The 22,662-nt window shown below is 37.5% G+C and overlaps 2 protein-coding genes across 3 annotated transcripts in view; both read left to right on the forward strand.

The window, feature by feature from the left end:
• The first annotated feature begins 9,198 nt into the window (after positions 1-9,198).
• Positions 9,199-14,147, forward strand: LOC145681227 (alpha1,4-N-acetylgalactosaminyltransferase 1-like). Its single transcript, XM_081752770.1, has one exon. The coding sequence runs from the start codon at positions 9,216-9,218 to the stop codon at positions 10,194-10,196; it is 981 nt and encodes a 326-aa protein (XP_081608896.1). The 5' UTR covers positions 9,199-9,215; the 3' UTR covers positions 10,197-14,147.
• Positions 14,148-19,010: 4,863 nt separating this feature from the next.
• The window catches only part of LOC145681228 (transforming growth factor-beta-induced protein ig-h3-like), a 211,845-nt gene continuing 208,193 nt past the window's right edge, over positions 19,011-22,662 (forward strand). For both annotated transcript variants that reach the window (XM_081752771.1, XM_081752772.1), the window contains exon 1: positions 19,011-19,165. In XM_081752771.1, coding sequence (XP_081608897.1) covers positions 19,062-19,165 — 104 coding nt within the window. In that variant the 5' untranslated portion in view covers positions 19,011-19,061. The remainder of the gene's footprint in view (positions 19,166-22,662) is intronic.

Raw genomic sequence — 22,662 nt, forward strand, 5'->3', positions numbered from 1 at the left:
CTCTCACCCTTGGTGTGTGAGGACTCTGATTTTGTGTGTGTGTGTGTGAACTCCGCGGCTAGTGTACGCGTCTTGGCCGTGGAAGACTCGGGCTCAATTCCCGGCGCGAGCTCATGTAGTTCGGATTCCACGTTAATCAGTAGGTCTACATTTCATATATCCTCGCTGCTGAAAGAGACGGTAAAGTCAAAATCAACTCAACAATATATATGTGTGTGTGTGCTTATGTGAATTTCTTCGTGGCTGTATGGTTAAGACATACGCCTTGATCGTGGGAGACTCTGGTTCGATTTACGGTGGAAGCTCATGAAGTTGTTACCGGTATCCCACTTTAAACTGTAGATCCATGCCTCATATAACCATAGATATAATATGGCACAGAGTAAAACAGGCATAGAAATTTAAGCTTTTTAGGCTAACTTAATCTTACATATAATGCAACTAGCTTGGCCAAGTTATAATGGAGGAAATGCTATCATTGCAACACTCTGAGAATAGAAAATGTTCGTCAGGTATTACTATCCCCCCTCTCCTGCAGAATGAAAACCCTGACTAAAACTCAATATATATATATATAAAACTATTTTGTGTAATGTAACAAACAGTGGCGGATAGTATTCATGTTTCCTTGCAGAGGTCCTTACGAGGGTTCGCTTCCATCTTCCTCTCCCCAAGAACTAAAATAAATTAAAAAATTGCTATTACTTGTTAATCTTGTACAAAGGACGCAATTAAAGTCCCAGTGTAACACCCCTTCACATTTAGATTTTCCCCCTGGAAGAAAACCAGTTATTATTGTTTCTTGATTTCTCAGTCTTACCTACATAAACATACGAATAGAATTACAGGATAGGACATGTTTAGAGTGCTTGCACGTGACATCTAACTATATTTCTCATCAAATGTGTCACAGATGAAAATTTCCGTTTCTACTGCGTCTATTTTCTGGTACATATGTTTCATTTATGTTATGTTGCTAAAATTCGTTAGGAAACAAGTACAGACTGCGCCTGTGTGCCTGACAAAACGTAAATGTACTGGATAATTATTTCTTCACTTTCTTCCAGAAAAAAAAGTAACCCATCTCATGTCGGCTAACAAAAGGAGGTAGCGGACCAAAGATAGCCGTTGATTACCTAAGGTCGTTACACAGCAGGGGTTTCATTCAGTCAGAGGGAAAAGAAAAAAATAATTTAAGGTTTCTACATTTGTTTTGAACTGCAATATACTTCTTCCTTTTATTTTAAGAACCGTTTCCTTCTCATTTGTCTGCATCAGAAAAAAATGCAAAAAATCGCTAGAATGTGCCTATTTACCCAAAGTACGTACTAGATCACTAGTTCAATAGTAAAATCACTAAATTAGTACGAAATCATAAATGTGGCATCCCTGGGTTGGAGCGAAAGTAATGGTTGGAGTAAAAACTAGTCCGTATTTCTACTGCGTTCTGTTGTTGAATTCACAGAAATGTTCAAAAATAAATTCAAGAAGTAAAACACGATCCTACAAAAGACTGTTTACTTGCTCATTGGTTTTCGTATTGTGAACTGAAACTCAAGTGCGCAGTCATGTTGAATACTTCTGTCCCTTTCTACTTTACAACTTGAGGTGGGATGAGGGTCAGAATAGATCTAGTGATATACCGCTAAAGGAAGTGCTTCAGTACAGAGTCGGAAGCGGTATGTATTGTTTATACTACTTACAACGTTACCCCCAGATAAAATATAAATTCACCCTTTCTCCCTTCCCTTTTTCGAATACAATGAATCGACTCTTGCTGAAGAAAGATGCTAAAAGAAAATTGAAACATCTGTGTCTAAATTTTCTTTGCAAGTCTTTTGTATTTGTAAGGTTTTGCGAGTGTTTTCGAGATAGCCAAATCTTTTACCATGGACTCCTGCTGCGAACTGACCGTAAGTAAACACCCGATCTCGCTGTGCTCAATTTCTCTCGCACACGTGAAATGGGTTTGTTGTTTCCAAAACAAATAGGAAGTTACCTTGTGCTTTTGCATTTCTGCACGCACACAGGTACCATTGTTGTTTTAATGATCAGAAGAAATATCAAAACCATCCGATATATATGATACGAAACAGCTAACAGAGGGAGGCAAAGATAAAAGTAGACCTATACCAAGTTTTCCGCGTGGTACCATTATGGAGAATAAATATTTGATAAAGTCACGTAGATGCGCTTAAACCTATTCCATCTGTCCTTATAACTTTTCTGGTCTCATCAATTTCTCAGGAGAATACGTACAACATATGTCCAAATTCCATATATACTCTTTCTAAACTAATGAGTAAACTCATTAAGAACACCAACTGATATCAATAAACAGTAAAGAAAACAATACTTTATACTTCTATCATTTGGTACACATCTCTATGAAGCATAGCTTGTTTCTTTTCGAAATAGCTCCTTCGTGTCACAGCTGTGGTTAGTTTTGTTTTGTGTTAGGATGAAAGAGAGAAATGCAATATTTGCTTCGCGGTGAAGTTATATATATTACTAAGATGAGCGGTGATAATCGAGGTTTAACAAAGAGTGCCTTTCGGATGCACAATTTAACGGGTAGTTGCAGTCGGTGTTGAGAATCGAACCAAAGCTATGTAAGACATGTTATGATAAATCCAAAAGGTGTGTTGTATCGGTGCAGTACCAGTTTTTCACGTTTTTCAAAATGTTCCAAAACACAAAGAATAATCTTTAATTTCTGATATTTTAGTCGTCACAAATTACAATTTTATAATGTAGTCAATGTTTATAATTACTGGGCAGTTGGGCGTTTAAACTAATGACATCATAATAAAGTCAAAACCATAATTTTGAGTTGAATTGATTCTGAGTTTAACGTCCCGTTCAGCAGCGAGGCTATGTGAGACGTGGACCTACTGATTAACGTGGAATCCGAACCACATGAACTCCCACCGGGAATCAAGCCCAGGTTTCCCACGCCAAAGGCAAGTATGCTAACCGTTAGCCACGAAGGAGCTCCACCATAATTTTAGTGGGCGATAAGAAATATCTCGCCAGTGCTTTTACAATAAATAAAATTTTATAAGTATTAAAGAATAGTGGTAAGAGATTTTATAATAGCTCTTTTATTTATGAGATATGAGTATTTTGAAAAAAAAAAACAACTAAAGAATAGGTTGGCGGAACCACAAAAGACTCGTAAAATAAACTTTCTTATAAATACATACGCACCTTACTCACCTTTTATAATTGCCATGCTTACGTTCTCCATAAAAACATAAATTCTCTTTTACTGATACTTTACACAAGATCATGAAGTGGGTTCAAATTTAATTAAAGGCAAAATACAATACAATAATCCACAAATATTGCCTCAAGTGAGTTTAAAGATTTCTAAACACTAGTGCGAAACCGGGCTCTGCCGTTGCGATCGATTTACAGGTCTTGAGACGAAAGTAAGAAGGGACTTACGCACACAGTAAGTAAAAACAATTAATATGCCTGTAACTTTCCCCCAAATGGGTGTATCTTAAAACTAACCTCACCATTATTTTTCTAATTAAATTCTAGCCCGAAATTATGTATCATATTACCCTATTCCCATTTTGAAAACTTGACCTTAATTCAAAATGGCGGATTTCAAGATGGCTGCCATCAAGGTCATATCTACCATACGACTTCCCCCCAGGACTTATATGTATCCACATGGTTTTTCTTCACTTTTCTTCATTAACGCTCCGTTTACAAAGGGTAGTAAGGGACTTCTGTAGTAATCTCTAATAACCACATCACAATTCTTAAAAGTTATTAAAAAAAATAGAAAACATGCACCATGGCAAAAATTTGTCATCACAAGTAATGATGCATACATGCCTTCTATCAGCAAAAAAAGTTTCATTGAAATTGGAGCCGGACATTTGAGTGATGTCCCTTGTGGGATGTGATTGAACGTGACGTCAGAACACATCGCCCCCCTTCCCGGAATTTACGGGAATTAGGTGACCTGAGTGAGCACATGCGGTGCCAGCTCTCTCCAGCGACCTATCAAGGATCATTGCGTGTATGCCAAGACGTGTCGCCGTTTTTATCCATGCCAAAAGTCGACATACTGACAATTAGGTAGGTAGTCATGATGGTCTGGCTGATGTGTGCGTATATTTTAACTCGTATATTTTGTCTCGACTCGAATTTCGAGACGTCTCGACTCGAATTCGAGTCGAGTCGAGACAGAGACTGTCGAGTCGAGACACGAGTCGAGACACGAGTCGAGACAACATTTTCTCGAGACGAGTCGAGACAGGCTTAAATCTCGACTCGACTCGACTCGAATGCATCCCTATGTAGATCAGTGTTTCAAAATATTTCTGTTGTCTTAGACACCTTCTAGTAATTGCTAGTTCTTCGCAGCCCTCCTGTGTCAATTATGACAATGCAATACTGTTATAAATAGAAATATTCAAAAAGATACGATCATATTCGCTAGATCTATATTATGAATATTCGGTACTCACCTAATGTAAAGCTGTTTCTCAGACATCCAGTTTCCTATGTCTGCATTCACATTGAATAATATTAGACCTAGATCTTGCTCCCATGGGCGCCCGAAGAAGGGGACAGGGTGGGGCCCGGGCCCCCCCTGGCCCACGAAAACAACTTACATTTCTTAAGATTTTCTTAATACAAATAAAAGCATAGCAAACGTAATATAGCAATCATGTAGATGCCCCAATAGAAAATTTCCTTCGGGCACCCATGCTTGCTCCATATTCTGTATTTGTACCTGTTGTTGTATTTGCTTTGCATATGCGTACTAGATATGTTGCAAATGACAGCAGATGTCTTAGCCTACATCCTTTTTTCGAAATTTCGGGATAAACAGCCTTAGACTGGAACCAAAACTCCTGTAACGGTAACGAACCAATAAGCATTTTGAAGGTCGAATCAAAAGACATGTCGATAAGTTGTTCGACAGAAGGAAGTTCATATTTCGAGCCTAGAAAAGGGGTTTTCATCCTGTTTTTTTCAGGACAAATCGAAAACTAGAAACATAGTTGACTCTTAGGAACAACACTGGAAAGGGATTGTCCACTGACATCAATGAAATTACTCACTGTATGAAAGAAATAGTAATTTCCTTTCCCCAAACTGTTGCATCACAAACTTAACTTCTCGATTGTTGATTCTATCTTGTCTTACAAAAAAAACACAATGACAGATGTATCTTAAGGGCACTAGTTAAGAAGTATTCAAGATGTTAAAAAATTCCGCCAAATAACCAAAGAAATGAGAGCCACGTGAAAATCGTTTAAATAGTGTGATGTTAACTCAACTAGCAGAATGAATGTTCTTCGCATGAGGAGAATACGTTTCATTTTGGATATAAAGACCATCAACACTGTCACCAATCAACTTAGAGACCTGAAAAACAATGAATTCGACACTAATATCGATCATTTTCAATTATTTTTACATGTCGCCATCTCGCCTTAGGAGAACTAATGGGGGCTGAACTTGGATTTAAACGGCATCAGAAGTGTCACTGTTCGTCTAAGCGACCCCCAAAGCTATGGATTCAACACCAATATCGGTTATTTTCGATCATTTTTAAAGATCTCTCCCTTCTTCTCCTCTCAGATGCACCGTTGAAGTGAAATGATATAAACGATCCCAGACCCTAGCCTATTCTATGTTGATAATTTGATCGAGATCGTCGGGTGTAGGGATGCGCACGAGACAAGATTTGTGGCTGTCTCGTCTAGAAAATGTACTGTAAAAGTGATATCTCGACTCGAAAAATGTATGTTTCTCTATTGGAAGAACCGTGTCTCGACTCGAATTTTGTCAGGAAAATCCTGTCTCGACTCGTCTCGTGCTCATCCCTAGTCGGGTAGTTGAAGAGTTATTAAGTCACAAACATAGTTATTCAAACAAATGGTTTTATTTTTATTTATAGAATATTGATATAAAGATAAGGAACAGCCTTATTTCGTCACGATGCTGACACAACCGCGTCAGTATCTTACCTTGAGACAATCAGTGAATTTCTGACTGCAATATTAAATATTTCTGATCAATTCCCATTTCATTTCAAAAAGCATAAAAGAACAGAGTTAAGACAACGGGCCATTATATTGATTTTCATTTTGGAGTGCATATGCCGTACAGCTTAGTCTAGTTTATTAACCCTAATAAATATGTTGGACCAGGTGCTGCTTGCGTACTACGGGGTAATAGCTTGTTCTCGATATTGAGATGTCATTAGCATAGATATATTTTTCAGTCTTTGTTGTAATTTTGTTATTTCTGTTTTTTTATTACTTGGAGCGACGCTAGGAGAGAAGAAACTAAGGTGATCGTTAAAAAAAAAAAAAGTAGAATTCGAGATTTAAACGGATTTACACACGAATGTTATAAATAGAGGATCTGCCCATATGTATCTTCATCCTATTAAATGAAGCCAAAAAACAACCGAGCATCGGCACGTCTGATTGGCTACTCTCGTTTCTCCCATCGTCTGATTGGCTACTTTCGTTTCCGCCATGATTGTTGGCTCAAAACATTGCAATCCTATTGGGCGGAGTGGGCAGAGTAGGGGTGGGGCGAAACTGTGACGCATGGCTTCAAGATTTTGTTGTAAGGACAGATGCTCTATTTTATAAGATCCTTGGATTTACACGTTTCAAGGCTCCTCTGCTCGTCCGTCCGTCCGATCGTCCCGACGTAAAAATCTTCACTCATCTACAGACCATACTGTTCAGGGTACACAGAGAAAAAAGAACATATGTGACGTACGTAAAAACATACGCTACATGCGTAAATCCTGTAGTTTTTGGACTTAACAGACAACTTTATATAACACCCTGCAACAAACGTATTAACTGAAAACATATGTTTTAAAACATTCCTCATTTTAAGATTAAAAAAAAAAAAAACTAAAAGTATATAGTAAACAGATCACCTTCAAGTATTAAAGACAATATAGGAGAGTGGAATTATTTAAAAATAAAAGTAACAACATGTTTTGTTTGTAAACGCGGAAGGTTTTAGAAAAATAAAATCAAAAATCATTTTTATAAACAATCGTAGTTTCAACTTTCAGTTCCGCGAATAGCAAAAATGAAAGTGCAAGGAAACTACTATATAAACCTTAAACAATTTAGTTAATTCATTCAAATATCTATCAACCACACGCCTCCTAGTGACTACTCGTGCTTACTCGAGGCGGAGATCAGTAACTTCGGAAAGTGCTGTGCAGATTCTGTTTGCAATGGACACCATAATATTGTAAGTACGCTCGTAAAAACTCTGTTGGTAAACCATAGTGAAATTCACACAAGAGAGTCCTAACATGAAAGCGAGAATGTGAACCTCATCAAACTCATAATAGTATTATTCATTTCATAAGCACCTTGGTAATGGTTAAAATTTATATTCATTTTATTATGCATAGCTCCAATAAATTAGTTTTCTTTATATCATGCCTTTAATATCTAATTACTAGCTCTATACTACCTGCCCTATGGCAATCAATATCAATCAATCTCACTCAATCAATCATATTTTTTTTTATATTATTTCTTAGTTTTATACGTATTGTCCATATAAGTGTTCCGAATAAACGTACTTTCCGTATGAAAGAAAGAAATATGTATAGGCGTTAAAGGATCCCATATACAGATGAGCGTATATAACATATGGCTGACATATGTAAGACACGTATACGTATGTAATATACGGAAGACTGTTAGTTGTCAGATATCCAGCAGCTACGTGATGTAACGTCAAAGCAGGAAATAGGAAGTATGTATGTAGCATATGAATAACACATGTTCCGTACAGATTTCCGTAGTAAACTTATTTATTCTGTATATTTATATACTATACCACTGTCCGGATAAAACATTTTTCTCAGTGTATCCGTACCCAAACGATTTTGTCCATATTTCATAAATCAGTGATTTACTGACAACTCTATGATATAATGTAAGTAATTTTTCTAAAAAAAAAAAGAAAAAAAGAAAAGGAAGTTTGTTTTTGGGGTGATTTTTTTTCGGACAATTTTCTGAAAAATAGCTAATGCGGTATTGTTCGTATTTCTTTAATAACCTGACAATATGACGTAATTAATTGTCTGAGCTCCCTCGTGGCTAAGCGGTTAGCACACGCGCCTTTGGCATGGGAGAGCCTGGTTCGATTTCCGACGGCTCATGTGGTTCGGATCCCACGTTAAACTGTAGGTCCACGTCTCATATAGCCTCACTGCTGAAATGGGCGCTAAACTGAAAATCAACAACAACATAACTAATTGCCCTGAAAAAATCACAAATCGTAGTTTATTCTTTGGGGTGAGTTTTTCAGATGATTTTCTGGAAAGCGACTCAGGCGATTTTTTTTTTTTTCATATTTCATAAATAAATATTTTCATCTTTAATATGACGATGAGATATAACTAACTTACAGTGAAAAACTTCATAAAGTATAAATTATTCTTGAGGATTTTTTTAAATGATTTTTCAAAAATGACTCACACAATTTTTTTATACTTCATAAATAAATATTTTATTAATAATCTGACAATGAAACATATCTAATTCGTCCTGAAAAAATAATCATAAGGGGTAGTTTATTTTTAGGAATAGTTTTTTTCGGGCAATATTCTCAAAAACGACTCAAAACGATTTTGTTTATATTTCACAAATAAATATTTCAGTATAACCTGAACGGCATAACTAATTTGTCCTGAACATATTCATAAAAGGTAGTTTATTCTTGCGGTGAGTTTTCTTCGAACAAAGTTTTCCAGAATCATAATTTTCTTCGAATTTCATAAATAAATTTTGTAGCATAATATGATTTAGCTTAAGAAATTTGATCGAGAAAGTTTAGTGCGGTGATGCATTCTTTTTTATTTGTATTATATTCTTCCCAGTTGATTGAAAAATAGATAATGTAGATTACAAACCTGCAGCTGTGAGCAACATGATAAGGTAAAGTTTAATGAAAATAAAATATCCCATCAACCCCCTTTAAACCTTTCGTGCCCCCCGGAAGTAGCATACCACAGATTGGGAAACACTGATGTAGATCAATACTTTATCTTTCCAGTTTTTTTGTTTATCTTATCAACTTCTTACTGAAGAAATGCGTTTTTATCTGTTTGATAAAAGGAAAGGACGAAAAGGCAATAATATTTCTTATTTTCAAAACCGATTGCTCTGTGCTACACGACTGACGATATGAGACGAACTGGAATGAGAAGAGAACTTGCACATATTTTCCTGTTAGGTGCCTTTTTCGGTACAGTGTTGTATATAATTGTGAATCGATCTGGGGCACAAGCAAATTGTGAACTTTGTGACTCCCCGAGACAATCATTTGGTGTTAACAGAAGAAGTGTTTTCTTCCACGAAACTTCTGGAGCGGATTCGTTAAAACCTCGTCAAGCATGTTCAGTTGAATCAGCAGCTAGAGCAAACTCTAATAGTCGCATATTTGTGTATATGACCTCACCCGTCATTGATTTGTCAACTACGGTGATGCAGCAGTTAATATCGTATTCTAATGTGGAGTTTATGCCTCTAAATATTACGGCATATGTTGCAGGAACGCCACTGGAGGATTTATTTGAAAGTGAGACTTTACGGGAGAGCAATTGGCCCATACAGCACACAAGTCATGTTCTTCGATACCTAACTTTGTGGAGGTTTGGTGGTATTTATTTGGACCTTGATGTGATTGTAACGGAATCACTGGAAGGACTTAGAAATTTTGCAGGAATTGAAAGTCCCGAATTCATCGGGGCAGCTGTGCTTAGTTTTGATAAAGGAAATCCATTGTCAAGAAAGTGCATTGATGATCTTAGTGTAAATTTCGACGGAAATATTTGGCCACAAAATGGCCCTGGTGTAATTACGCGAGTTCTGAAATCAACATGTGGTGTGGATGATTTACAGCGGATGGATCCAGAAAAATGTGCTAAATTCAGTGTTTATTCTTCTGAGGTATTTTACCCAGTGAATTGGATGAATTGGGAGATTCTTTTTGATGAAACGAGTGACCTGGGAACACTGGATCATTTCGTGGAAAGTCTGTCAGTGCACACGTGGAACAGGTTAAGTGAGGAAGTAAAAATTAAATGTGGTTCCAAGCAACCTTACGCTCTTCTTGCTAAAAAATATTGCCCCAAAGTATATGAATTGTGTGACGAAAACTTTTGATGTTGGAAATCAAACATTAACAAAAACAATGTTTGTTACGTAATAACAGTGGGCCAATAGGAGAGGCCTCTTCCTCTAAATCTTCTAAAGTTGTTACACGTTCTGTTTTTAATCTATACTATTGTGTACAAGAGTAGAAATGGATGGTTCATGATCGTCTAGACCATGCTACTATATAGATATTAACGTGAAATTTTGAGAGAATACTTCTTTTGCCATGGAAGTATTTTATTTATTTATTTATTTAATAATCACCAGATATAGCTCAGACGCCATTTTATACTGGACGTCTAACAACAACAACAATGAAAAGAATTTGGAAAGGTATCGGCCAGGGGCTGTTTAGTAGATACCATCCCGGCATTTGCCTGGTAGGCTGGAAAACCTCAGTCAGGATGGTCGGTAACAGGAATCGAGCCCACGACCTCCCGTTGCGAAGACACGCTCTACCATTTGAGCTACTTCGCTTGGTTAAAGGATAAGAAAGAATTTTTGGAAACATTCATCCTAAGGGTGGTAAAGGGGGTTCAAAATTTCACCCAAGAGTAAAGTGTATCTCACGAATCCCGGTGTTAAAGAGATGAAACTCGTCGTATGAACTCTTCATTAAAAATAAGAGGAAACGTGTTTAGCGATTTCGAAAATTCGGCTCCAAAGGAGGGACAGTGAGACATTTATAAAAATACTCAAAGACCACTTCGTTTAATCAGAAAGTAGTGAATGTGACGGTTCGCTTAAGTTGAAGATCTGAGATTCAGTAAACAGATTTTGAATTAAAAATAAGGAAACGTGTATTTCGGAGTCAGTGATAATTTTTTCCAAAAGGGGGGGGGGGTTGAGAGGGCAATTTCAAAAAAAAATCCTTTATTTACTCACAAAGTGCCGAATGTGGGGACTCGCTAAAGTTGGAAACGTAAAATTCCGTTTGCAAAGTCTCGAATAAAAATAAAAGAACATGTGTTTTAGCGTTTTCGAGAATTGCACTTCTAAGGGGGGGGTCATTTCTATATTATTGAAATTCCCATTTGTTTATTAAGAAAGTGCTCAATTACTTAAAAGTGTGAAATTCGGTGTAAAAAATTGTTAAATACAAATAAAAGAATATATGTTTCAGTGTTTTCTACAATTTCGCTGCTAAGGGGGGAAAGAGGGAGAATTCTGAAAATTTTGAAATTTCTCTTTGTACCGGTATATACTCAAGGTGCCGAATATGGGAATTCGCTTAAGTTAGAGTTGGGAAATTCAGTTTATCAACTCTTATATAAAAATAATGGAAATACTTTTTTTTTTTTTTTCATTTTGGAAATTACGCTCCTAGGAGAAGTCAATTCTATAACATTCAAAGGGGTTTATTCACAGTTCCATTGCCAAGGGCCCCATTAAATAGATGTTGACCAATAGATGTAATAGGAAATACTCGTGAAGCCCTATCTAGAGGTACTGTTGTTTTGGCTCTAAAGCCTCAGGAAGTTGCTCAAAGAGGGCAGCAAAGTTAAGGGGAGGGGGATCATTAGTGATTTAAAGAAACTGAAAGGTTGAAATGAAATGAAAGTTTTAAGTTTTACGTCCCACGCTTATGCCGGTTAGGCTAAAGGAGACGGTGAAGATGAGAAATGAATGAAATGGTGGAATGAAGAAAGTGGGAGGAAACGGGAGAGTAATATACATTTATGCGTAACATAATACCCTTCAGAATATATATTTTAAAGAAAGCTCTGGACACAACAGTAATAAATATACTGTGAGAAAAAAAAAAGAAATTTTATTTTTAAATCAATAGAATGCAAGTTTCTTTCGTTTACACATAAATTCCCGGAATATTCCCATTTTTGGGAATCTTCCCGGGAACTTTTCCTGGGAATATTTCCAAAAAATATTTTCCCGGGAATTTACCCATCACTAATCTCAGCTTAGCGCTATCCCCTATGGATGCTTCTCACATATGCTAAATGCGGTTGCATACTGATCTTATTCGTATATTGATTTCATTCCTAAAACCTTTGTTTCTCTACGTAAATCACCAATGACCCCGTCACCTTTGCTGTCCTTTTTGACCAATTTCCTGAGGCTTTAAGGCCAGTACCTCTAGATAAGACTTGACTAGTACTTCCTATTGAACCTATTGGTTAACGTCTACTTTCTGGGGTCCATTGCAATGGAACTGTGAATAAACCCCTTTCCTTTTCCTTATTGAGAAAGGGTCCAATGTGAAGATTTTCTTAAGTTCAAAATGTGAAAGTCTATATATAAATGCTTACAGAAAAATAAAGAAAAACGTGTTTCGTCAATTTGGAAAATTCCGCTCCGTAGGGGAGAAAATGATCATTACTGTAATTTCCACATTTTCCTTTCTTTATTAGAAAACAGCTCATTACGAAGATTTGCCTTAGTAAGAGAAGTAAAAATTGTATATAAACTTTGAAATAAAAATAATTAAATACATATTTCAGCGTCTGTGAAAATTCTGGTTTCATACAAGATAAGGGGTGTAATTTCTATAATAATATTTCCTAATATTATTTATTCACAAAATATTTACTGTACGGATTCACCCAAGTCGAGAGTGTTAAAATTTGTTAAATAAACTTTTAATAAAAAAAAGAGAAAAAAACATGTGTTTTAGCTTTTTCGAAAATTCCGTTCCTTTAAGGGTAAGGAGGGGAGCCAATAAGTATACAATTACCGTATATACTCGAATCTAAGACGCACTTTTTCTGCCGAAATTTCAAGTATAAAATGGGTGGTGTGTCCTGGAATCGCATACAAAACCGGCAATGGAGTTGAGTAAAATGTGTTCAGAGTGAAAGTGCTAAAGCAGGAAGTCCTCTGTTCAGACTGTAAGTAACATTGTTGTTCCCTTTTTAATCTTCACACTTAAATGATTTGTTTGAACAAATAAACCCGTATGATTTAATTTATACTGTCAAATTCTGTTGTTGCTTCATTGAATATCCAGGATGCGTCTTGGAATTCAATAGAAGAAATTGGCGCAATTTTCGAAAAATGAAATGTTTGAGTTTTACATCCCACGGTTATGCCGGTTAGGCTAAAGGAGACGGTGATGATGAGTAATGAATGAAATGGTGGAATGAAGGAAGTGGGAGGAAACGGGAAAGCACCGAGGAAACACACGCACACGGTGTTTATCCACCAAAAAGTCCACTTGGCGGGGGCTGGGATCGAACCCGGGACCCTAAGCACCAGATGTGAACGCTCTACCACTGAGCCACCGTGGCCCCTGCAATTTTCGAAGTTTAGATATGGGGATGCGCCTTATATTCGAGGGCGTCTTACATTCGAATATTATATGGAAGAGTGAAAATGATCTACTGAAAATTCAAGCCATATTAATATATTTAGTAATTTATTTTATTTTTTTTTTTTCAAAAAAATATTTGTGATTTCTTCAATATTATAACAGCTCACTTTTATAATAAAATTTAAAATGGACTTATTGAAAACAAAAAAAAAAAAAAAAAAAAGGACTTGTTAACGATATGCATGATTACAGAACAGAACAAACTTTTTTTATTCCCTCCTTCTCGCCTTCGAACAAAAGTCTGATATCGGAGCAGAACCAAGTTCAAGGTTTATTATGCGTTCAGTTGAAGTGTTCTTTAAATATTAAAATCCCACCCAGCCAATCGATCAAACCTTGAGCCTCGAGATAAACCTGATACTCTACCCATCTAACGTCATCACTGAAGATAAAATGTACTATTGTTGTTGTTGTTGTTTTTTTTTTTTTAATTAATTGCTTTGTCCTTTGAACATCGTATTATTGCTAATAAGCACTTCAAATAACAATAATCACACATGTAACACTATATTTGCTATAGATAATAAGTTAAAGGTATGTATAAGCTAGCTACAAAACAAATAATCAAACTAGGCAAGATATTGAAAATATCTAAAATATTATCGCAGCTGAAGTTTTCAATAAATTCTTAATTCTCTCTTACCTCAAATTATGTTTATTTATATCACAGATTCACAATTACCTTTTTCTCTATGCCCACTGTGCATGCTTATTACAAGGTTTAGGATTTTTAAGGAGAGATTTCGTAGCGAAGAAAAGGGAGGGAAAAGGTGCTAAAAATAAGACAAAAAGGAGCATAAGAGTTGCTATTTCCCTCACCTACTATTCTTTTGTTTTTCCAATTGAAAGCAAGTTAATAGAAGCTATGTATATATACGATATACAGGGTGTAAAGCAGCGTTTCCCAACCTTTTTCAACTTGCGGCACACTTCAGGGTAACTTGAATTCTCGCGGCACACATATTATTATTATTATTATTATTATTATTATTATTATTATTATTATTATTATTATTATTATTTATTATTATTATTATTATTTGAAAATATAAAATACTGTAGTATTTTTTTCTGATTACTGACATCCTTCTCACAGAGAAGAAAGCTAGACCACTGTTTTTCCCCCGTGGTAAATCATTATGCTTATTTTTCATTTCAATTTAAAAATAGAAAACAATTACAATCAGATATAGGCCTCAAGTTGTTAAAAATACACTTTTTTTAATCGAAAACTGTATCCAACCTTTCATTAAGAAGGAGGATCACTAAATAACGAACGAACAAACGAATCTCTTTTTACTTTTAAAACACAAATATAGGTAATTCGTATGCATGTTTACTTTGCCGGAAGGATTGAATAATATTTTAAAATTTCAAGTTACGAAATAGTCTGCAACAATCAAGAAGCAATAATGGTCATAACAATGATAACAAATACTTTTTTTTTTTCAAAATTAGAAATGTACAGAAAAATGTTCTACAGAAAAGTAACACAGTATGAAACTTTAAATTTTAGATTCATAGTAGTAATTTGAAATACAAATATACCTTTTTCTGTATGTCTTGCAATTTGATTTTTATAAAATTAATAATTTTGTTCCGATTTCCTCGCGGCACACCACTGTGCCGCGGCACACCGGTTGGGAAACGCTGGTGTAAGGGAAAGGTCGTTACAAATTCAGGAGGTGATTCCTGGGATCAAAACAAGAGAAAAAGTGCTCTTGCAGTTTCTTGTATTCAGCTTCAGTTTCGAAATACAGGGTTGCCAACTTGGAATCCAAAATCGACTCCAAAAATGACTGTACTGTAAGAAAAAAAAACAACAATGACACTCTGTTCTCTGTTTTATATGTTGCACACATTCATTAGCGAAGATACCTAATAATATGACAGTGTAATATATAAACCAAACTCAATATACCAGGATGGTAGCACTGACAAGCTGATGGCACCATTTGTTCTTCACTAGTCCCCAGCGTATTGTTACACATTAGCTTCTGACAAGCAACTTTTCTGATAATATGTCGCTTCTGATTTATGGTGGAGTATTCCGTGTATTCCCATTAAACGGAATTGGTTTTTGGAGTCCAAGTTGGACACTGTGTCACGCAAACGAAATTGAATTCCCAAAGTTGCAACATGACTTTTTCAGTTGTTTTGTTCTCAGGAACCATCTCCCAAAGTTTGTCCACATGTTTGTGTTCAGTTCCAATTGTCAGGTGTAAATTTTGGATTCCAAGTTGGCAACCCTGTATCTCGAAACCGGAGCTTAAATTGAGAAACTGCAACAGGACATTTTTTCTCTTGTTTTGATCTCAGGAATCACCTCCCGAAGTTTGTAACGACTATTTCTTTACACTCTGTATATCAATGGCAAGGAGTCTAACCCGGCTTAAGCGCTCCACCTTATCTCTTAGTGCAATGATATTGAAAGTGGATTCTGCTTATGGAATGTATTCCATTTGTGATCCCGATGTTACAGCTTTAATTAGCTCCCAGCGTAAACATACATGGGCTTTTAGTTTCACTCCAAGTGTATGTATGTACGTGTATGTGTGTGTGTGTGTGTGTGTGTTTGTGTGTGTGTGTGTGTGGTACTTTATTTCTCCGAAACTATTGGCCTGATCTAAACCAAATTTCTTGAGCATGTAGCTTATCGTCAAAAGAATAGAGATCACTATATTCGATGGTCTGCTTCGACCAGGAACAGGTTCGGCTTGCCTCATATTGGTAGGCCTACTTTATGACTCGGTAATTAGTGGATGGATCTGAAGGAAATTTAGCCTATCGTCTAACAAATAAAGATTGATAGATTTGGAGCCCGAGCTCGGCCAGGGACAATTTCGGTTCGACAAGAGAATCTGTGTTCCACAGCTTTGCACAAGAGGAGGTTATTTATCCACCACAAACTTACACAACTTGGGGTCGAACAGGGGACTTTTCGCACACAGGAAGTGAGCATTCTGCCACTGACCCACTGTGTCCAATCTATGTTGATTGATTAGAATTTAAGGTTTCTTCTTCATGAAACACGATCCGGAGCATTATTCGAATTTGTACCGGAAGCAAGAATTCCATTGGGATAAAATGAAATGAAATTATTAAGTTTTACGTCCCACAGTTATGCCGGCTAAGCTAAAGGAGACGGCGAAGATGAGTAATGAATGAAACAGTGAAATGAAGATAGGGGAGGAAACGGGAGAACCCCGAGAAAACCCACGCACACGGTGTTTGTCCACCACAAAGTTCACTTGGCGGGAGCAGGGTTTGAACCCAGGACCCCATGCACCAAATGTGAACGGTCTCCCACTAAGCCACCGCGGCCCCCGAATTCCATCGGGAACCTAACCCGGAACTATGTGCATTAGGCTATCTACATGTTATGAAGAGTCATAGGGGCACGGTGGTTCCAGGGCTTCCTAGACGATCCCAGACCTTATAAGTTTGTTGCGGACAATACGATACCCGTAGATTTATCCGGCGTTCTCCAGTTTCCTCCCACATTCTCACTCTACCAATGCAGCCAATTCTCCCATAGTAGTTCACTTTCATTCATGATAAGATAATGAAAACTACATACAAGCTTCACTTCATTTTCACGAAGGTGTGCTTTGTGTATTCTTCAAATAAGTTTAACATTTAAAATGTATCCTAAATTAAACGTAAGCGTAAAGCCACGATCTCTTAGGGATGGGCACGAGCGAGTTGTCATTGAAACTCGACTCGACTCGAGCCTTTGGCGTGTGAGACCCGGGTTCGATTCCCGGCGGGAGCTCATGTGGTTCGGATTCCACGGTAATCAGTAGGTCCACGTCTCATATAGCCTCGCTGCTGAACGGGACGTTAAACTCAAAATCAAATCAAATCAAATCGACTCGACTCGAAACAGACATCTTTGGGCTCGACTCGAGGACTCGGCTCGAAAAAATTCATCCAACTCGATTCGAAACTCGACTCGAATTTGACTCGAGTTTCGAGTCGAGCCAAAACGAGCCAAATCGAGCGCAATCCTGTGTGTAGTTTCAAGTATTTTCTTCAGGTATCCTATATGGAAAATATCAATATTATCAATGAATTTTACTACTAGTACAAATTATTATTATTATTATTATTATTATTATTATTATTATTATTATTATTATTATTATTATTATTATTATTATTATTATTATTATTATTATTATTATTATTATAAGAACACCATACCGTGTATAAACATGAAAGATAGGAGATTTATATCTGAATACTAAAAACTAGTTCACTGCTGACCTCAGTAGTCGCGAAGTCTAGCAGGCAAGAACATCATTCACGAGGTTCTGCGTTTGAGTTCCGGAGGAGCAAGTATCCGAGCTCGAACCAAAAATCCTACAAGTTAGAGGGCGCCCGCCAAACATGTTCAAAACTGCTCGGCCCGGGTTTAGGGTTCTGAACGGCTCGAGCGGATTGGCTCACAGCTCATTCACTACTGAGCCGATCCAACAGCTCACCTAACCGAGCCGGCTCGAGCCGATAGCTCACCTGAGCCGAGTCGGTGCCTTATCTCAACCGAGTGGGCTTGAGTTGTTCGCTCAGCTGAACCGAGCTGAGCCGCTTAACATCACTACCTGGGATGGGCTTCTGCTTCTGTTCAAAACTTCAACCGTCCAGGTCTCAGAATTGGTTGTAAGAACTACAGTATATACTTATATTGGTGCTCACGACATTTGAGGCTGTCTCGTTATAAAAATTCATTGTCGTCTTGTTAGTCGAGACGAGACGAGATGCGAGCAGTGTCCTACATTATTCCACATTACTGCTTATATTTCTCATAGCTTTCGCTTTCCAGTCTAATCAAACAATGATTTCAAAACGAGTTGAAACAAGCTAAACGAGCGAGCCATTTATCAAACTCGACCTCAAAACAGTGACTCGACCCGAGAAAATTACTTTGGGTTCGACTTGTGCCCATTCCTATTCTCAGTGGTAAAGTGTTTACCTCTAGTGCATGTGGTCCTTGGTTCGATTCTAGCTCGCGTCAAGTGAGCTTTGTGTTGGGCAAACACCATGTGCGTGGGTTTTCTCCCACTTTCTTCATTTCATTATTTGATTCATTTCTCATCATCACCGTCTCCTTTAGCCTAACCGGCATTACCGTGGGACGTAAAACTTAAAAATTTCACTTCATCTTAAAGGTAGGACACAAATCATTTCCATGTTCAATACCATAGATGATTCATTTCGTTTGACGTTTTGCATTGTATAGTCGTAATATTTGAGGTCACGAGATATAAATAAAGATTAATCGTGGTCTTGCCTATTCTTGTATTTCCTTTCATTTATTTCTTGTTCGTATCTTTGGAGCTCCGTGCCTTAACAGTGATTGAGGAATCCAATTGTGTTGGCAATGACATTTATAGTTCCGGCTGCTTGCTTGGGTCTTTTTCCTTTCGGCAGAGGTTTTGCGACCGACCCTCCATAGCTGTGGCGCTGGTATCTGTGCCAGAGGTTCTCTTCTTCACTCCTTTGGTGTTGGTGTAGCAGTGGCCCAGTGCAGATCGTGAACAGCCATGGCCAACGCAGGATGTGTATTGCTAGCGGTCTTGGTGATACTTAGTGGGATCGGAGCGAGACGGATTCCCTGGTGGAATATAAAGGTTGCCCAGGAACAGGGGTATGTAGCATTTTTATTTATTTATTTGTTTATAATATTCCAAAGTCAACTTCTAAGGACATATACACTTGAAACAATAATTAAAGGTAGGAAGCAATTGGCTAAAACCTGTATATTTAAGTCTACCGACGCTGAATTCTCCTGATATAAGCAAGTAGAAAAACTGGGAAAACCCCAAGGAGGAAGATCAGCCTCGAGATTCGATTCCGGTACCATAGGTTTTGAGGTGAAATCGTTATAACAGCTTTCTTTCAGTTTAACGTCCCACATTATGATTGGTAGGCTAAGGGAGACGATCAAGGGCGCCGATCCTGGGGCGGCATGGGGCCCGGGGGCCCCAAAGCTCATGCGGGCCCCTCCTATTGTATTTATAAATATACAATATTTGGCATAATTTGAATGCAATTTGTCTTAAAATCCTCATATATATACCTTCTGCAGATGAATTCCCCCCCCCCAAATTTACAGAGAAATCGGCGTCCTTGGAGAGAATGATTAAGGCAAGTGTACGATGATGGAATAAGAGTGTCGAAGGAAACATGAGTACCCTGACAAAACCCACGGACACGATGTTGTCTACCACAAACTTACTTGGACGGTGATCGAACCAGGGACACCACGTACTAGAAACAAACGCTCTACCACTGAGCCACTGCGCTCCCTGAAATCGTTATTCTTCACCTACTCCTGCTTGGAAAATTTCTGTAAATAATCTCATATAGCTAGGCATAAAATAATAAATGATGTTTCCAAACATTCGTACAATATACCTCAACTTTTTAACAGAGGTGGATCTAGAAGTTAAAAACTGGGAAGGGAGGAAAACCAGAACTCAGACTATGATACGTATATCATGACTTTATTATAAATTTTCAAAAAATTACAAGTAATAGCTTCAATTATTTTTGTCACTCAAAAACTGGGGGCCTAAACCCCCGGCCCCGGGCTAGATCCGCCGGTGCTTTTTAAACTAGGAATGCAATGGATATACCCGATTGCAATGAAATGAGCTGAGCGAGCTTAAACTACGTAATCAGGAAGCGTTTTTCGGTGATTATTCCTCGATGGTACATCGGATTTTTGATTTCGACCTATGTTGTCACTCAGCACGACATACTCTATCAGCGTGCTAAGTTTGGTTGAGATCGGCCAAACGGTCTAGGAGTAAGCGTTTTTCGGTGATTATTCCTCGATGGTACATCGGATTTTTGATTTCGACCTATGTTGTCACTCAGCACGACATACTCTATCAGCGTGCTAAGTTTGGTTGAGATCGGCCAAACGGTCTAGGAGGAAGCGTTTTTCGGTGATTATTCCTCGATGGTACATCGGATTTTTGATTTCGACCTATGTTGTCACTCAGCACGACATACTCTATCAGCGTGCTAAGTTTGGTTGAGATCGGCCAAACGGTCTAGGAGGAAGCGTTTTTCGGTGATTATTCCTCGATGGTACATCGGATTTTTGATTTCGACCTATGTTGTCACTCAGCACGACATACTCTATCAGCGTGCTAAGTTTGGTTGAGATCGGCCAAACGGTCTAGGAGGAGTTCGCGGACAACCAAACGGCTAACCCGAGTATAAGAGCTTCGCTTCGCTCAGCTCAAAAAATATTTTCATACAGTGCAACGGTATTCTTATCATTTATTGGCGAATATTTCTATAACATTTAAAAATGAATAACTTCTTAACTGAAACACAGTCGTTAAAATATATGCCACATTCTAGAGATATTTTTAGACTACATCTAGAAAAGGTTTGGTATTTCCATGTATACATAAGCAGATGTAAATATCTTTGTCCCCTTGTCAGAATTAGGGCAGAGTGCCTATAAAATGTGCACTCACTAAATCATTTCCAAGTGTTGGTTGGAAGTTAACGTCCATATGTAGCACCGAGGCTATATGAGAAAGACCTATGGTCTCACTCTATACAGGTTTAACTCAACACAACACAAAATGTGCAGTTTAGTTTGCGATAATCGGTATAGCACTTACATTTGCTTAATCCAGCTTTTGAGTTCCGTTATGATCTGTGGGCCTTATTCCATAACAACTTTCGCAAAAATTGCGAAACGCAAACCCAGCGCAAAACATGCAAAAATCAAAATTTTAGGGTCTGTGCCTAACTAACTCTATGGTCTATGGAACCCGGAGGTTCAATGTCGCGTTCACAAAAGCTCTCCATTGACTTCTATCCTTAGCCAACTGGATCCAGTTTCTACTTTGTATTCCTATTTCTGCGAGATCCATCTTAATATTATTCTTCCCAGCGGTCGAAGTAAGACGGTATGCGGTGGTATGTCATACCGCTTCTGGTTTTTCAGTGATCAAGACATACCGTCACTGGAAAGTGGATGCTAATATAAATTTAATAAATCCATTTTTATACACAGTAATTGAAGAATAGCTTTGCACGTAAAGAGTTTTTTTTTTTTTTCGTACGTAGAAATAATTTCTAAGCTGACAACACCGACATCTTTTCCCTACCTTTTGTTTTTAAAATGAGTTGTCTTGAAAGTAGTTCATCTAGTTTATATTTCGATGTGCCATATTGAATTGTTTCTTTTCTTTTCTTTTCTTTTTCTTTTTTTTCTTTTTTCTTTTCTTTTCTTTTTTTTTTTTTTTTTTGTCCTTTCATATAAATGTCGTGTTTTGAGCATAAGCGGATTTAGAGGTTGTCTGCTGTGGGAGCGATTCTTCCGCGGGTTTGGAATATCTCTCAGTCGAGAGAGGGGTCCGGGAATTTTCCCGCAGGAAATTGTTAATACAAAAACTCGATTTTGAGCATTTTTATGTATAATTCTCTATAATAAAACATAAAGGGACAGAAAGTTGTTAGCGAGGGATCAAAGTCTCTCCATGTCTCCCCACCCAACCCGTAACTAAACAAAAGCTCTCCAGTGGTTTCCAGTCATTTTGTAAATAGAAATGCAATCTTTTGGATAACATAGCCTCACTGTATTTCAACATTTAGCTAGTCGGTATGTCGAGTTAAAATCGTAATTAAAAATACCGCCTCTGTTTTTTTTTTTTTTTTTTCCACGTCGAACACTGATTCTTCCTATTTGCGCATAACCTTTTCTAATTAGAATTCTAGTTAAAACTTTGAAAGCGTTCCTACTTTCTTTCATTCTGGCAACATAACCTGGCTACCTGGGCCTCCTATACTTGATGGGCCTTATGCAGAGTCATTCTGGCACGTGATTAGTGCCATATTAAAGAGTTCGACTAACATATGTTTCCTGTAGTAGTTAGGCATTTAGTATGACGCTAATCATATGTCAAAACGACTCTGCATAAGACCCGATGACACTAACAATGTTTGGTAAACTGTATACATTATGCAGTTCCTCCTTACGAAGTTTCCGCCATTCCTGTTCCTCTGGGTCCTGATGTTCGTCTCAGGATTTTGTTGTCAAATACTTCCAGTCTACGCTCTTTTCTCAGAATAACAGACCATGTTTCACAACTATACAGTACAACAGGCATGATT

This window comes from Thermobia domestica, chromosome 3, assembly GCF_964235325.1.
Source record: "Thermobia domestica chromosome 3, izTheDome1.hap1.1, whole genome shotgun sequence".
Classification (NCBI taxonomy): Eukaryota; Metazoa; Arthropoda; class Insecta; order Zygentoma; family Lepismatidae; genus Thermobia; species Thermobia domestica.